The sequence below is a fragment of the Myotis brandtii genome, unplaced genomic scaffold (genome assembly GCF_000412655.1).
Source record: "Myotis brandtii unplaced genomic scaffold, ASM41265v1 scaffold139, whole genome shotgun sequence".
In the NCBI taxonomy this organism is placed as follows: Eukaryota; Metazoa; Chordata; class Mammalia; order Chiroptera; family Vespertilionidae; genus Myotis; species Myotis brandtii.
Window position 1 is genome coordinate 1,458,571 of NW_005354965.1, and position 17,585 is coordinate 1,476,155.

Here is a 17,585-nt window from a genome sequence, read left to right on the forward strand (position 1 = left end):
CATATCACCACGTTTTAACTGTGACTTTTATCTCAGCTTTTTTTCTCAGCACGATATTGACATTTATTCGTTTTGTTGCGTGAATCAGTAGTTTGTTCTTTTTCATCACTGAGTAATATTTCCTTATTTATCCATTCACCTGTTGATTGACATTTAGGCTCTTTCCAGTTCCAGACTTTTGTGAAAAAACAAACAAACTGCAGTGATCATTTATTTCCAGGTCTTTATGTGGAAATACGTTTGATTTCTGTTGGCTAAATTTTAGGAGTTGAATTTCTGTGTCATATAAGTGCGTGCTCAGCTCTATCAGACTGTTTCCAAAGCGGTTGTGCACTTTGCATTCCCACCAGCGGTGTGTGATGGTTGTGCACTTTGCATTCCCACCAGCGGTGTGTGATGGTTGTGCATTTTGCATTCCCACCAGCGGTGTGTGAGCGGTTGTGAGTGCTTCAGTTGTTCCTCATCTGTGCCGACACTTTGCATTGTTATCACTTTTTACTTTAACGTTTCCAATTGGTGTGGAACAGTATCTGACAGTGGCTTTAATTTGCATTTTCCTGAAAGCTCATGCCATTGGGCATCACTTCCTGTGTGTATTGGCATGTACCTTCTTGTGTATGTCTTTCGTGAATAGATCTTTTGCCCATTTTCTTATTGGGTTGTTTTTATGAGATTTTTATTCTTTTAACAAGTCCTTTGTCAGATATATGACTTGCAAATATTTTTGCCCAGTCTGTGGCTTGCCTCTTTTTTTTTGTAATGGTGCTTTTTAAAGGGCAGAAGTTTCAAATTTTGGTAAGTTTCTTAAGTTTTTCTTTTATGGTTCATGGTTTTTCGTGTCCTATCTAAAAAAATCTTCGGCTAGCCTCAGATTGCAGATATTTTCTCTTCTGTTTTCTTCCAGTGGTTTTGTAGTTTTATTTACATGCTTAGGTCTGTGATTCACTTCAAGTTGATTTTTATGTAAGTATAAGGTGAAGGGTAAGGTTCGTTTTTCTCCATACTAGTACCTAATTCTAACAACATTTATTAAAAATACTATCATTTTCCGCACTGAATTACCATGGCAGCTTGTTGAAAATCAATTGATCGTATTTGTCAAGGTCTTTTCTAGACTTTACTCTGTTCCATTGATCTGTGTCTGTTCTTTCACCGGGACCTTACTCTGTTGATAACTGTAGCTTTATAATAATTTTTTAAATAAATTACTCTGAAATCTTCAATATTCTTTTTTCCCCACATTATTTTGACTAGTTTAGATCCTTTACATTGCCACATAAGTTTTAGATCAGCTTGTTAATTTTTACAAAGACACTTAGAATTTTGATTGGTGTTTCATTAACTTTATAAATCAATTTGGGAAGAATCGACATCTTGACAATATTGAGTCTTATGATATATTTCTCAATTTTATTTCAGTTGTTTTAAATTTCTCTAAACAGTGTTTTGTAGTTTTTAGTGTATAAGTCTTGTACATATTTTGTAAAGTTTACCCCTAAGTATGTCATGGTTTTTTATGTTACTTCAATTTCCTTATTATTTGATGCCAATATATAGAAATATAGAGTTTCTGTGTACATAAGCACATTGTCTGCAAATAATGACAGCTATTTCTTTCCAATCTATCTACCTTCCATTTATTTATGTATTTATTTTTTTGTCCTAACTGCATTGATCACAGCCTCCTGTACTGTTGTGAGTAGAAATGGTGAGAGTCCTGTTTTTGATCTTGGGGGAAAGGCTTCAGTCTCGCCATTAAGGACGGTGCTAGCTATAGGTTTGCTGGTAGCTGCCCTTGATCAGGTCGAGGGACTTCCCTTCTGGCCCCTTTCTGCTGAGACACCTGGTCATGAACAGGTGTCTAATTGGGTAATGTTTTTCCTGGATCTGTTGAGACGTTTACATGTTTCCCCCCCATTGTTTTTTTAATACAGAGTGGGATAAAGGTAGGTTTCCAGTTGTTTATACGGAAAATAATGTAATAATTATTAAATAACAATGCAAGGATCAACTGTTTCTAGTACTCAACTGTAAACCTACTTTTGCGCACCGCCCCCCCCCCCCCCCCCCCCCCCCCCCCCCCGGTATAATGACTTACTTTGGTTGAAATTTGAATGTTAGACTACCTTCTATTTCTGGGATAAACCCCACTTGCTCATGATGTATTGCCATTTAAAAAATATTTTACAAGATTCAGTTTGCTATTATTAAAGATTTTTCATTTAAATTCATGAGAAATACTAGTTTATAGTCTTCTTGTGATGTCCTTGTCTGGTTGTCGTATCAGGGTGACAAATACGAAGGTAAGTTGGAGAGTATCCTTTTTCCCCTATTTTCTGAAAATGTTTGTGTTGAAATGGCATTTCTTCTTTGAGTATTTATTTGGTGGCATTCACCAGCGAAGCCTTCTGTGCTAAGAGTTTTCTGTGTGGTAGGACTTTTAATTGCAAAATTTATTTATTTATTTAAAATATATTTCTTTTATTGACTTCATAGAGGAAGGGAGAGGGAGAGAGAGAAAAACATCAATGATGAGAGAGAATCATCGAATGGCTGCCTCCTGCATGCCCCCCTCCAGGGATTGAGCCCGCAACCAGGGCATGTGCCCTTGGCTGGAATCGAACCCAGGACCCTTCAGTCCGCAGGCCGACGCTCTACCCACTGAGCCAAACCAGCCAGGGCGAAAACTTATTCAATAGCTATAGGGCTCTTCAGATTCTCTGTTTCTTCTTGAGTCTTTCGATAATTTCTGTCTTTCAATGAATTTGTCCCGTTCATCTAAGTAATCAAATTTATTTGTATAAAGTTGTTTACAATATTCTCTTATTATTCTTTAGCAGTCTGTAGTATCTGTAGTAATGTCACTTCTTTCATTCCTGGTACTGAAATTTTCTATTTTCTCTCTCCCTCCCCATCTCCTCCTCTTCCTCCTCCTCTCCCTTCCCCTCTTCCTTCTCTTAGTCCTCTCTTCCCTTCCTTCTCCTCCTTTTCTTTATCAGTTCTAGCTAGAAGTTTACTGGTTGTATTGATTTTTTCCAAAGCCTTTATTTTTATTAATTTTTCTCTATGGTATGTTCATTTTCTGTTTCATTTATTGAGGCATTTTATTCCCTTCTATCAACATTGGGTTTAATTTGCTTATTTTTAGTTTCATAAAGGGGAAACTTACATTATTGAATTTGGACCTTTCTTCATTTCTGATATAAACATTTTAAGTTATAAATTTTCCTCTAAGTATTGTTGTAGACATATTACACAAAATTTTTAACGTGTAGTGTTTTCATATTCATTCAATTCAAAATATTTTTTATTTCCTTTGTCATTTTTTCTTTGATGAGTTATTTAGAATTATGCCGTTTAATCTCCAAATATTTGGATTTTTTCCAGATATCTTTCTGATTGCTTTATGGCTCAGCATAGGATCTGTCACTTGTAAAGAATGTGCCCTCGTTGTACTTGGGTGGAGTGTCCTGTAACGTCAGCCAGATCAAGTTGGTTCATGGTGTTTGTGTCTCCCACGTCCTCACTGGTTTTGTGACTTCCTGCGGCCGCTGGGAGAGTGTTGAACTCTATCATTTTCTAAATGTGGTTTCTCTTCAGTCCTGTCAGTTGTTTCAGGTTCTTGGAAGTCCCAGTCAGTTGGAGACATAACGTAATAGTATCAGATGTTCACTGCCACAAATTGCTTGAAAACATTATTCCAGCTCCCTCTGTCTTTCATTAACTCTTTATGAGCAGTTTCATAAAACATTCCCTTGGAAAACTTAGGAGTGAAGGCTGTGTGCTTATTCCTTATCGCACCAAACACATTTTTATTATCTAAGACTGACAGCATGTTCACTTATCCTATATAATAAAAGGCTAATATGCAAATTGTCCCCTCCACCAGGAGTTCGACCAGGGGGCGGGGCTGACCAACCAACTGCCCTCGGCCCCTTCCCCTGGCCAGCCGGCCCCACCCGTGCACCGGGCCTCTAGTTGGTAATAAAATACAAATCAGGGTTCCAGAAAGTGTGGTGAAGTGAAAAATAACACATGGTTTGAAGAAATCCAGGTACTGAGATAGGGCTCCTTTTCCTCCTGGAACGAGGGGTCCTGGCTGTGCCTGTGAGGCAGCGAGCCCCCGTGTTGGCTCGCCTCAATTAGACACGTCGTGGGCCACATTCACACAAGAAGAGGAGCGGAGTGAGCTGAGCACGCTTCATCGCGCTGCTCACTGTTTGACGTGGTTCAGGAGAGACTCCGGTGCTGGGGGCGGGCCTTGCCTTCATCCAGGGAGGACCGGAGGAGCGCCTGGCTTTTTGGAGGAAGATCTGTTTGTATGTTCTGTTTTGTCCAGATTTGGGGTGTGTGTGGATTATTCATACGAGAAGACTATTCCAAGTCCTCCCTGTGAAGCTACTAAGCCCGCTGCTCTTCAGACACGTGGCACAGTGACTTCTGACACACAAGCCAGTGTATCTAAGGATGGTTGTTCCAAATGACTGGCTCTGAACCTGGATGAAAAAAATTTTTTAAAGATATTTCTATATTTTGAAACCAAAAACCAATATTTTTTTAAATTTAGGTAAAAATAGAAGTTAAATATTCCTTATTCTACACTGGGAAGGCTGTCATTTACTGAAAGGTACAGAAACTGTGAGGATAATTTCCACTGAACTTAAGCAAGTACAGTGCTTGGCAAGGCATCCAGGAAAACTCCAAATAGCCTGGTACCGTGTGATTTGGTTTCTCTCACGTCGGGTAAACAGTAGTTGTTTCAGGAATGCTGGTGCCTTGAACTGGCAGCGCCTTGCTGAGCGCGGAGGAACCGGTGGCAGCCCAGGTGCCAGGTTGGAAATGTCTGATCAGTGTCCAGCCCCCGGTGTGTGGTCAGCCTCAGCGGAGCCCCTACAGAGCCAAGTTCAGAGCAGCGTAGTCCCCATTAAACCGCCGAGCCAGCGCCCCCCCCCCCCCCCCCCCCCCCCCCCCACAGCCACATCTAAGCAGCGCCACTGGGAAGCCGTTGCTTTAATTTCTCCGCCAAGTACATTTTTAAAAGCTTATAAACAGGCAGTAAGTCAATAAAAGTTTAAGAAACACCAAGGGAGCTATGACCATCTCAACCTGATCTCGGTGCAAAGCCTTTGGCACACAGTGCGCTCCTCGGAAGAAAGCGGGACGCGCCTGCACTGGCGGCTGAGCGCGGTTCCCCCCAGGCCTCGGGCTGCGGGCGGGAGTGTTTGGGGCACAGAACTGGCTGAGGTCTGTCTGGGGGGTCAGCCTGGACCGGGCCTGCCCCTCACTCACCGCCTTTCCTCCTCCTCCAGGAGGCGCAGCAGATGCTCAGCAGGCTGATCCCGGAGAAGCAGGTGCTCAGTGACCAGCTGAAACAGGTCCAGCAGAACAGTCTGCACAGTAGGTGTTGCCCGGCCTTTTGCTTTTCACTGACAGGAATTTCCTCACTTGAAAGAATATTAAAAACCGGTTTTCCTCACCGACAGTTGGTTTTTCTGATCTTGCAATATTTTTCTAAAACAGGAGATTCACTTCTTACACTCAAAAGGGCCTTAGAAGCAAAAGAACTGGCTCGCCAGCAGCTCCGAGACCAGCTGGATGAAGTTGAGAAGGAAACGAGATCCAAACTGCAGGAGATCGACATCTTCAACAACCAGCTGAAGGTAGCGTGCTGTGCCCGCGCTGCGCCCTGCCCCTCGCGTCCCCGCCAGCCCAGGCGGGCCCGGTCCATCAGGCTGGTTGAACGTCACAGCCTGAACGCATGTTTCTCCTCTCACACGTAGCAGGGATTTTGGCATCTGAATTGTGGGTGAGTGAGTGGCCCCAGCATGACGCCTGTCTCTGAGCTGAACTGCATTTCTGTGCCGCTCCCTCCTTTCGTCTGTTGCTAACGACCTCAGGCTGAATCCCAAAAGCAAGGCTGCGAAAGCTCCGTCTTCCTTAGGTCCTTTGAAGACTGAAAAGGGACCGTTTTCTCTTTTAAAACCAATAATTTTTCTGCCACTTTTTATCTTCAGGGTTGTCCTTGAATGTAGATCTTTATTTTGTTGCCTCATATTTGAAGTTTATTGTTGAATGGAGGGATTGCTTTGTCTCTGTCCGGAAGTGGTGTGGGATTTTGTGCCATTCACACCAAGGTCAGAAGACGCCAGAGCTCGGAGGGGAATGGGAAGATGGTTGTCCCAGCTTCCCTCTGATTTGGTGCCTTCAGTTTATCTGCACAACCTTGTCACCTAAGAATGTGCATCTTATAACAAACCCAGAAGGCACACAGTTCATTTCCCATCAACAGTGAGCACAGACTTTAGATTGAAGTAGATAGTGGAGTTTTTTGTAATTATGTTCTGATATGAAATTGGATTTTATACTTTTTTTTCAGGTACTCATTTTCCTTTTTTAACTTAAAATCCTTTATACTGACTTTGGCTAATTTAGCTTTTGTAACTAAGAAAGAAGTAAAACTCCTGTTTTTTTTTTATTAAAAATAGAAAAATTAGGAAGCATATTTGAGGTTTTTAGTTGACCTTTGAATTGAGATTCCAGGCTAAATTCTCTAGACATCTGAGCTGAGATATTTGTGCTTTTCTTTTTTCCCCCCAATAGTAGGTAATGAAATTTTCTCAATTGTGCCATTCCAGGAAAGTGCTCTGAGGGGAAATTTTTTTGAGCCGACTTAGTGATTTTTTTCACTTGGCTCCTGTGCTTACAGTGTGTGCCTGTGTGCTAACTTCCTTTGTCAAAGTTAGGAATGATTAGTTCATTGAAATTAATCGTTGTGTCTGAGTGAGTCTTTCCTCTTGACAAACTGCACCCGATGGTGGAGGCTCCTGATTGCAAGCTGGGGAGGGACAGCCCGCTCGTCTCTACAGCAGCCGTGGAGGCCCTCGCGTCTGCACTGGTGCCGCCGCCGGAAAGAGACGCCCAGTGACGGTGTCCATAGGCCTATTTCCATCCCGCGGGAAACTGTCTAGACCAGGGGTGGGCAAGCTTTTTGACTCGAGGGCCACAATGGGTTCTTAAACTGGACCGGAGGGCCGGAACAAAAGCATGGATGGAGTGTTTGTGTGAACTAATATAAATTCAAAGTAAACATCATTACATAAAAGGGTACGGTCTTTTTTTTTTTTAGTTTTATTCATTTCAAACAGGCCGGATCCGGCCCGCGGAGTATACTGTTGCAAAGGGGGACAGTAGTTTATTTTATATCTTAGCAAAATATGAATATTTAGGATGAACTCAGAGTTAGGCATTACATTGCTCACGTGTGTGGGGAATCCAGGCTTACCTTCGACACCAGCGGCTCCTGGCAGCAGGCATCCTGCCGGGGACGACAGCTGGCCTCCAGCCCCTCCGGGACCGGGTTGTAGGCAGGCACAGCGAGGGCGGCTCTTGGCTGCAGACACTTGCTTTCCTGGCAGGCAGTTCACTGCGAAGGCAGAGGAGGCCCCGGGTCAGCGGCCAGGGGAAGGAGCCAAGAGCTGGAGGAAGAGCTGCAGGGCAGAAGTTAGGGGAGGAGCATGCGGAGGGAAACTGAGGACAGGAAAGACCCAGAAAGAGGAGGGCAGAGACGGCAAGGCCAGTCCGTGGGAATTCAGACAACGTGCCGCTTTCTCGCACCAGTAAGTGACGTTTGGCTGTTTCATGGTTTGTTCTTATTTTGTTCAAGATTAAATTTTATGTTTACCGGTAGGGTCATTTTGAAAAGCCCTCTTTTCCCCAGAAGAAGTGAAATTCTCCAGCTCCTTCACTGTGCTTGTGATTGTGGACACTTCACGCAGATTCCTTGAATGTAGAAAAATAAGCCGAACACTCCCAGGGCTCAAAATAGCCAACAGAGCCGCGCGGCGGATCCTGGGCCCGCCCAGCTGCTGCTGGCCGGCGGGGTTGTGTGTGTCAGTTATAGTGTGGGTTACTTTGTTTATGAGACTTAAAAAATATTCAAGAAAAGGTGATCTGGAAAAGGCAAAACTCAATCTGTTGCCCCTGCACGTGCCCCGACCGGGAATCGAACACGAAGCGTTTCGGTGCAGGGGTGACACAATCCGTGGGCCACCCTGCCAGGGCAGAACTCACTCTTTTGAAAAACGTAAGTTTCTTTCAATTCTCTTGTTTAGCCAAACCTCTGACCATTGTATCCTTTAGATTGACGTGCATTTAAGATAATGGGGTATTGCCTTGTAAATAAAGCTAAGACACTTTGGGAAAACTTAGATTTTCCAGACAAAATGGAGTCAGTTTTCTCCTTCTGGTGACATAAGGGAGGCCTGAGAGCAGGTTCTTAATGAGCTCTTCCTGTTGCCAAGAGGACAGCATCTTCTAGCTCTTTCCCTCTCTGTCCACCTGTTTCCTGACCCCTTCACCCGCACACGTACATGCACACACATGTGCCCACACATGCACATGCGCACATGTATATGCACACCGCTCCCCAGTGCATTCCTGTTGGCACTCGGGCTACATCGGCTGCCGGCTGTGCCGTGGGGAATTGGACTTCTGTTTGGTTGAGTACTGACTTCGGGTTTAGAAGTCATATTTAAACATGTCTTAGAATTTAAATAACCGGTCAACGTTTTTATAACTCTACTTTTTATGTATCAGGAGTGAACCTGTGTTATGATTTTGTGTCAGTGGAATATCAGCTGACCCTGATTTCGGTGCAGTTCTGTGTTTTGTAATCTCAGCTGTTGTTCAGGTTTTCACTCAGGCACTGACTGCCCTGTCCTCGTGGGGTTTGGTGATTGGCTTTTAAAAGCAGCTTTCGATTTTTTTGCAACCACTTGATTGGGATGAGTTACTGTACTTTAAGACTCAAAGGCTTTGTAGAAGTTCTGATGTTGTGTGCTACGTACCGCTCCTGTGGACCAAGCAGGGAGCCGATGTACATAAAAGCTCTTACACGGGCACTGGGTTCAGGCAAAGCAGCACCGTGTTTCTGGTGCTGGTGCCTGGATCCGCTTCCTGGGAGGCCAGTTTCACATTAACCCTGAGGAGATGACATAAATGTGACGGGTGTGTCCTTATTTAGGTGCATGGCGGTGAGCTCATGAATTTCAAGTCATGTTTTGTCTCTTCCGAGGCAGCCTAGGCAAAAACCAGAAGCAGAGTTAGCCTTCAAAAAGTCACACCAAATTAGCAGGAAATGTCGGTGAACGGCTGCTCTTGGTGGCCCTGATTGCCGGTTATTTCCTCTCCACAAGCGTCTGTGCGGAGAGTCTATGGAAAGGATCCCATCGTGTTGTTCAGTGGATACTCCTTTCTCCCTCCAGTGGTCCCGCCTCACGCGCTGCCTCCAGCTGTGAGTGTCTCTGAGAGCGAGTGGGCAGAGCCGCCGTGTTTAGGTCAAGTGGTCCTGCGCCCGCACAGCCCAGAGCAGCCGTCGTCAGTGAACTTGGCCTCGAGCCAGGCTCCCGGGAGAAGCTGGCTTCTCGAGTATTTAATTTGTCAAGCGATCGCTTTAGAAGCACTTGGGCTGCGCGCCAGAGCTGTCCAGAGATGTTTTATGGTGATAATATCTTCATTCTCCAGGGGAAGAAGTGACTTTTCCTCCTTGGTTGAAGGGATAAAGTTAAATTAAGCTGGTTTTCACGTATCTTAATACAAGACAGAATCTTTATTTGCCAATCATTTTCTTACTGTGGTTCATAATCGGTTTGATCAAAGCGCTTTGAAAGTCAGAGCTCTCTGCCGGGAAAGGCCCACGTCCCCTTTGGCGAGCGGGTCAGTGGTGCTCGCGGAGCCAGAGCTCGCGCACAGGCCCTGGTTACGAAACTGCCGTGTCTCAGAATTCTGTGGGCATTATTGGTGATGAAAATCTCATTTTAATTTATATGCACTTCACATTTTACGGGAGTTTTATCTTCCCGTGTATTTGTTTGTAACATGTAGCTGAAACTTCTTCAATGAATGTTTAATACTTTCTTATTTATTAAGAAAGGTATCATACTTTTATTAGGAGGTAGATTAAATGATTGCACATTATATCTAGTATAAAACATATCAGACCCTGGAATAGAACTTATAGAAGAAAAATCAGCAAAGTTGTACTCGATATCATATTGTTAGAGAAGTATCCAGCCAAGACATGAGTCGTTGTTAGTTTTAAGGAGAACCACGAGTGAGATACTGAGTTTTGATTATTAGCAATTTCTTACTGGTTCTGTTTATCTTAGTTTTAGTAGAGAAGTAACTGACATGTTGCATGGCATTTGCAGGGTCCCTTTCACCAGGTTGACCACCAGCAGCAGTTGACAAAATTGTGTGAAGCTTTTCTGAGCTGGTCTCCCAATAGTTCTCTCCTTTCCCAAGGAGAGAATTTAAAGACACCTTCAGACGCTTTCCCTGAAGGAATAAAGGGCACTTTTCAGTTACTGTCACTATACTCAAGGTTTTTAAACTGTTGGAAAGGAAGGAGCGACAGGGCGGCCCTCTGCTCCGCACATGAAGGGCTCGGTCCCCGGGTCCTTGTCGGGCACAGGCGCGAGCCATCAGCCCGGGTTTAGTACATGTTCCTTCATTCTGAAGATCGCCTCTCGTAAGTTCAACTTTAAAAAGTGACTGACTTAAGAATCCTGCTTCCTGCATGTTTTGGTTCATGCCAGCTTACACTCCCAGTGCAAGAGAGGAGGGAAGAGCCGGAGCGCCTGCGTTTGCGGCATCCGGGTTGTCTTACAACCGATCGCGGTCCCAGCAGGTTGATGGCGGAGGCGCTGGGAAAGCGCTGCAGCCTGCAGATCTGGGTCGGAGGATGCCAGCGCGTCTGCTCCTTGATGTGACATCTGTTGTTTTATGGCCGCGTTTCCTCGGGAAGCTCGGAGCTGCAGCGGATGTCCAGCCCGCCTCTGACGCTGATGTACCAATGCATCAATGCGCTTTAGTTTTTAAATATCTGCCTTCATGTATTTGATGTATTTAAAATTGTTTTTCAAACTACCTCATTAGCATAATTTTTCCTGTAGATTCTTTAAATTCACTTATTTTTTTTTTATGATAAATGCATCTCATTGATTTAGATGTTTAAGCTCTCGCATTACATTTTTAGAAGCTGGTGAACACTGACAAATTATTTCTCCCACAGAGCTTTAGGCACCATTCCCAAACAGTGTAAATATATGGTTGGGCTAACATCAAGACACATTACCATTGTATTAATGACATAATAAAACAAATGATCAAGTATCCAAACATTAAGTCACACAGGAGATAAGACATTAGATGTTTGCTCAATTCATTAGCAGAAACCCACTCCTTTTTTTTTTTTTTTTTTTTTTTTTCACTCTTTTTTTTTTTTTTTTTTTTTTTTGCAAGAGAGGGAGGGAAGGGAAAAGTCATTCTTCAAACAAAAACAAGTTGGTAAACAACTTCAGAATGTATGGAAAAAAATACAAGAATCTCAGAATTTTTGTGATTAAGAATCGTTTTAGCTACAACCTAGCATGTCTGCCTTTAAGAAAATGTTTACCAAAGAGCATGTTCTACATGTTCCACTAAGACACAGGCAACATTTTACTAAAAATACTTACTAGCCCCTCAGTCTCTCGCAGGCCTCCCTGTAAGTTGCACATCAAGTGCAAACATTAAAATGAACTGAAGGCTTGTTGCCTGGAGACATCAAAGACTTGCGTCTGTCCACGCAGGTTTTCACGGTGGAGGCTTTCCATCAGCACCGGAGGAGGCTGATAGCGAGACTCTAAGTCATAACTACGACGTGGTGTAAAAACCAGAAAGTTGAGCCACACTGATGTATACTCGTGTGAATGCGGGAGACGTAAGCATGGAGCAGGCAGGCCAGTAACCACAGAGGCCCTGCTTTCTGTGTTTGAAGTGACTGAAGGGATGAACCACACAAGGTCCAGAGTGCTCACAGCTCCTGCGATGTTAGTTCTGTATGAAACTAAAACACACAAGTATTGTGCTGGGCACTTTGTCACCCAATCTTTCTCAATCTCATCTGTCGATAAGATTCTGGCGTGGGAATAGATTTAAAGACATAACTCAATATGCATGATTCAGGAGAAGTAAATTGGTGCGAATGATGAGCACATTGAAATGCTGAACAGTAAGAATCTTTTGCTAAGTGTCAAAATAGGCTGATCAGAACCAAACATCGAGGTTGCAATTCTGTCCGGCTGTGGCCGGGAAAACTGCTTTTCCGCTCCTACGGAAGCCTCATTAGACTTAGTCACACGCCAACACGTCGGCTCAGATGGAAGCCCATCTCAGGTTCCACTCCCAGGGCAGTGGCATCAGGCCCCATTTTACCAAACACGGCAGTGGTTTCTGTGACCATCGGAGTGTTTGAAGCGCAGCCGCATTTTAGGACGGAGCTTCTCCAAGTACAGAAGTTGCTGGCGGCTACAAGCTCCACGCCGCGTTGTCTTAGGGGCTGCACTGCCTCTTCCTATCTCACTCCACCTTCGACTCACGCAGGGCAGCACGCCCCGGAGCTCCCCAAGGCCCGCAGCACAACGAACCGCAACACCACACCCCGCTTCACGAAGCTTAGTTGTTACAAGACTTACCCGTCATCACCCATCTGGTTGGATGGTGCGCCATCACCGAAGGCCAGTCGAGAGCACGGAGCCTTCTTTCCCCCAACAGGAGTGCCAGGCGTTGCTCCACACACTCTCACTACTGTGGTGGCGCCATACGTCTAAGTTCCTCTGTGAGTTTGCTTAAGGTCGCGTGGGTTGGACTGTGTGTAATAAGAAAGCTCATGTTCTTGTATGCGACTGCCACAGGAGCGGGCGGTTCATGTGAGCCATGATGATTTAGTTACAAAACACTCAGTAGGGCGATGAGAGAGTTACAAAATTGAAGGTAGAAGGATGCAAAGAACCTGAGTCTCCCTCAGTGCACCCCATGGACCCTCAGGGCTGCGAGTGGCGCTGGGAGCGATGGGAAATGACACGGACCCCCTGACAGGAAGCAGCAGTTCTCAACCCAGTCGCCCCGAGCGACAGCAAGGCCGTGCCCGGGTTACCCATCCGGCCAGAGCTCCTGGGAAGTGCTCTGCGGCTTTCAGCTCCGCGCCTCTGGGGCCAGGCTGACCTCACCTGGGGCGGCTGGGAGAGCAGTCACGGATTTCTGCAGTTCACTCGTGTGCACAGAGGCCCTGCCGTGCCTGGCAATAACCTCCCCGCCCTCAGAAACCCCATAGTGTGTGACCAAGACCAGCACAGAACTGGGGCACATGTTTTCTCATGGAAGACGGTGGTCTCATCGCACAGCCGTCCCAAGGTGGTGCGGGCAGGGGAGGCGGTGGCTGAGGCGGGGGCACTACGCTCTGCCCTGCGTGGGCCGCTCCGGGAGAGTGCGCAGCTGAGCCCTAAACTCACTGCTTTCCGCTTTCATGTTATAGTGCCTCCTAATACGTCACTAGCTTGACCTCACAGGGCTTCACTTTGTGTCCCATGACCTGTCAGAGCCTCTGTCACCGGGAGCCAGGGACAGTGCGGAGAGCAGATGCACAGAGTGAGCCTTGGGTGCAGTGAGAAGTGTGCGTGCCCCGCGGCCCGCGCCCGCTCCCCGCGGCCGGTGCCCCCGAGGACCCAGGGCTGAGCATTTTGACTGTCACTCCGCCTGTGAGTCCACTTTACCTGCATAAATAACGTTCTCTTTCCACGCACACCCAGGCTCCTGGGCATCAGACAGACGTTACTCCTTCCTGTCCTCTCCTTCGCATTGAGTTTCAGCTCAGAGTTACTCTGCCTACCACTTACACCTTTTTGGTTTATTCCTGCGCTAAAAATAAAACCCTAAATAACAGAGACGCTGAGAGGAAGAAGGCATTTGTGTAATGAAACATTGTCTGCGATGTAACAGGTCCCAAGCGGAGAGGGAGCCCCTGCACGGCTCGTCCCGCCTCTGGCCGCTGGGCACCTGGGTCAGCATGCAGGTGTCTGTGCAGTCTGCACCTGCTCGCTGTAGTCTGTTTCCATAAATCCTCCTTTCTGTTCCAGAACCCGCCACCATTGGAGATGGAGTTTAAAGTAGGATCGGAAGGGAATCTTCCCGTCCCCTCTGACCTGCCTTAAAGGGCGTTGGCGCTGGGCTGGCAGGAGAGCGCCGTCTGCGCCAGTGACTGGGTCCTCGCAGGGACTTGGTGGCTCAGTGTCGCCCCTGCATCTCCTTGTCGTGTAGACATGTCAGCTTGAGCCGAGGGTGCAGATCACACCAGCAACAGGAATTGGCCCACTTTATCTCTTTGTCTCAGAAATAGCAAATTCAAAACATGAATCACATGTTCGTTTATGTTATTAGAGAATACTACTTATGCTTGAATCCACATTCCTCTGGGAAGGAATCCTGCTGAATTTTTAAACACATGAAAGTTTTACATCCCATGGTGTGACGGTGAGGAGGAGAATGAAAAACGGGATTCTCTTTCCTGGGGGTGGTGCTGTTCTTAGTTAGTGCCTCCCCGTCTGCAGTCGTGGCTTCCTTGCCCCTCCCTGTCCCAGCTAACTTGCCCAGGCACCCTTCCTAATTTGCAAGCCAGGTGCCAGGGCTGCTGCCATAGGGACTAGGCCGCCAAGTTGCCTCCTCGTGCTGCACCCTGCCTGGAGGGTCCGCTCTCATCTGCTGGGCCGCCCACTGAAGCGGCCCCCTCTACCCCTCCCCGTCCCTGGTACCTCCCTCCCTCCAGGCCCCGTCTCTCCCTAACCTCCTGATCTCCAGTTAAACTTCTCTTGTAGCCCATTGGGCCGGGGCCTCTCAGGGTACAGAGTGCTGGTTGGTGTGTTGGGCTTCCTCTTAAGAGCAGCCCCGCTGGCAGGAAAGGTTAGTCTGACACTCAGGGCTCTTCACGGGGAAGAAGAGCGTTTTAACACTGACCCGCTCCACGTGCTTCCTCGACCCTGGGCTTCAGTCTCTGAACGAACCTGAAGGCAGGAGCTCAAGGCAGCGAGAGCCACCTGTGGACTTGGCAGTGAGCAAAGCCAGAGCAACAGGCAGCCGTAGCTCCGAGCCTCCCCGCGCAGACCCGGGCTGGCCACGGACACCGACCCTCGGCAGCCGGGCCGCGCAGTCCCCGCAGGCCTGCGGGCTCCTGGGCGGTCGACGCAGTCAGATCGGTTCCAGTGACTGCACCTCCAGGGTTCTCCTGAACTGGCATTTTTGTTCTTCATCCTTTTGGGCGTTTAAGCTTCAGCTTGACTATCGTAAGATGCGTTGTATTTTCAGTAGCCCGTGAAGAAGCGCCTGGTTCTGCCGGGCCAGTATCGGGTGGGGACATGGGGTCCAAGGTGCTGGCAGGCTCTTTACTCCCTGTCACTGCTGGCTGGTCGAGTCTGGGCGGCCGACGCCGTCGCACTGGCTTTAGAGAGCAGATGCTCTGAAAGAGGTGATTTGAAGGCAAGCGGCCTGGGTGGGGGAGCAGGAGGTCACGGAGCAGAGGCCTGGCCCTTTGTTCGGAGGCAGCGCAGCAGGAGGAGGAGGTGAGGTTTTAGTGGAGATGGTACGTGAGGAGGTGTGTGCATTGTCAAAGCCAGTGGAGGCTGGTGTTCCTTCATGACCAGAAAGATCTCGAGGTTTTAATCATGATCAGCACCGTGTCTTAAACCCGTCATGCCCATTGTTATTGCTGAGTTGGACCCTGGGGCTCCTGGAATGCCTTTCCCAGGCGAGCACGGCCTCTGAGCACGGGTGGAGCGCGCGGTGTGCACGGGGCACGTGCACGGCTCTCTGCAGCGGCCTCTGAGAACTGGTGGAGAGCGTGGTGTGCATGGGCGTGTGCACGGCTCTCTGCAGTGGCCTCTGAGCACTGGTGGAGAGTGTGGTGTGCATGGGCGTGTGCACGGCTCCCTGCAGCGGCCTCTGAGCACTGGTGGAGAGCGTGGTGTGCATGGGCGTGTGCAGCGGCCTCTGAGCACTGGTGGAGAGCGTGGTGTGCATGGGCGTGTGCACGGCTCCCTGCAGCGGCCTCTGAGCACTGGTGGAGAGCGTGGTGTGCATGGGCGTGTGCAGCGGCCTCTGAGCACTGGTGGAGAGCGTGGTGTGCATGGGCGTGTGCAGCGGCCTCTGAGCACTGGTGGAGAGCGTGGTGTGCATGGGCGTGTGCACGGCTCCCTGCAGTGGCCTCTGAGCACTGGTGGAGAGCGTGGTGAGCATGGGCGTGTGCACAGCTCCCTGCAGTGGCCTCGCCAGCTCCTGGAGTGCAGTCCTGCCAGAGTGGAGGGGGTGGCAGCTTTCCAAGGTCACACTCTTCACCTCTGAAATGTTCTCCCTAAATGCCTAGGCCTCTCCACTGTGAAATGTCGCTCACAGACAGTGGCAGTGCTGTCACCTCATGCATCACCTGTTTCTTGATTTTATAGGAATTAAGAGAAATACATAACAAGCAGCAACTCCAGAAGCAAAAGTCCATAGAGGCCGAACGCCTGAAACAGAAAGAACAAGAGCGAAGGATCATCGAGTTAGAAAAACAAAAAGAAGAGGCCCAGAGGTGGGTCTTTTCGGGGGGCGGGCCCATCTGGAAGGCACTGTGAGTGTCCACTATGTGCTGGCTTCTCCAGGTGTCTTCCGCACCAGAAAGAGCCTTCAGTCTGTGTGTGTGTGTGCGCGCGTGTGTGCGTGTGCGTGTGTGTGCGTGTGCGTGTGTGCGTGCACAAACACGTGTGTATATAAATCTTTGCACGTATAAGTAGCCCAGTTTTTGCTTGGTTCCCAGAGCTCTCCTGACTTACGACTCTGGTCAGTGGGACTGTCCAGGGAGCCTGGGCCTGTGGTGCGCTCACTGCGTGCCAGTGACCACACTCTTCCAGGCACAGCCTCTCAGCAGCAGCGCGGGGCTGGCCTCACAGCCTTCCTCCAGGACTGACCGCCCTCCTCCTCCTCCTCAGCCGCCAGTTAAACTCGGGACCTAGGAGAGCGTTCGCTGCTGCCCGGGACAGGCACGGCTGTTTTTGTCCGAGTGTGTGTGTGTGTGTGGTCTTCATTTGTAACTTTCTGCTGTACATTGTAGACATTTATCTTTAACTGTTGGTGTGTCTGATTTTGTTACTGGATACTTGCTTTTTATATTTCTATTGATTTTAGACACAAATAACCAAATATCCCAATGATACAGTATAAATCGTAAAGATGGATTATTGAATTTAGACAAAAAACCTGAAGAGGCAGCCGCTGACTTCGTGGCGGGGCTCCGTCCCCACCGGAGTGGCGGGGTTTGGTTCCGGCTGCGCAGCAGTTTGAGTCTGTGCTTGGGCTTTTCTCGTGCCGGGGGGGTAGGGAGCAGTTCTTCATGGACGTTATGCCCCGGGGGCTGTACGGCCCAGGTGTGTTTGCAGGTTTGCACCACTGGTAAAGGTGAGGAGTAGTTATTGTTCTGACCAGTTGCTAAGCTACATCAGAGACCAGGATGGATGCTCTTGCTGTGATTCCCTAAGTTGTGGTTTCATCTCAGAATGGGGCCCGAGAGCCTTTGTTCCGCTGGTGCAGAGCGCTCAGCGCTCCGTCCGGGGGCGTGAGCATCCTGTTGGCCGGTGTGGTTTCCATGCGGCCGACCTGGAGGCGCGTCCCGCGGTAACCGAGCATCTCGTTGGCAGGCGGGCTCAGGAGAGGGCCGGGCAGGGCCCCGAGCAGAGGCTGCA

At 48.0% G+C, this 17,585-nt stretch overlaps 1 protein-coding gene and 1 pseudogene across 1 annotated transcript in view; one reads left to right on the plus strand and one right to left on the minus strand.

The window, feature by feature from the left end:
• ITSN1 (intersectin 1 (SH3 domain protein)) overlaps window positions 1–17,585 on the plus strand; it is a 105,973-nt gene that overhangs the window by 28,160 nt on the left and 60,228 nt on the right. The window contains exons 14-17 of the mRNA XM_014535200.1: window positions 5,310–5,397; window positions 5,521–5,660; window positions 16,311–16,438; window positions 17,541–17,579. Coding sequence (XP_014390686.1) covers window positions 5,310–5,397; window positions 5,521–5,660; window positions 16,311–16,438; window positions 17,541–17,579 — 395 coding nt within the window. The remainder of the gene's footprint in view (window positions 1–5,309; window positions 5,398–5,520; window positions 5,661–16,310; window positions 16,439–17,540; window positions 17,580–17,585) is intronic.
• On the minus strand, window positions 12,252–12,750 carry LOC102241810 (annotated as a pseudogene).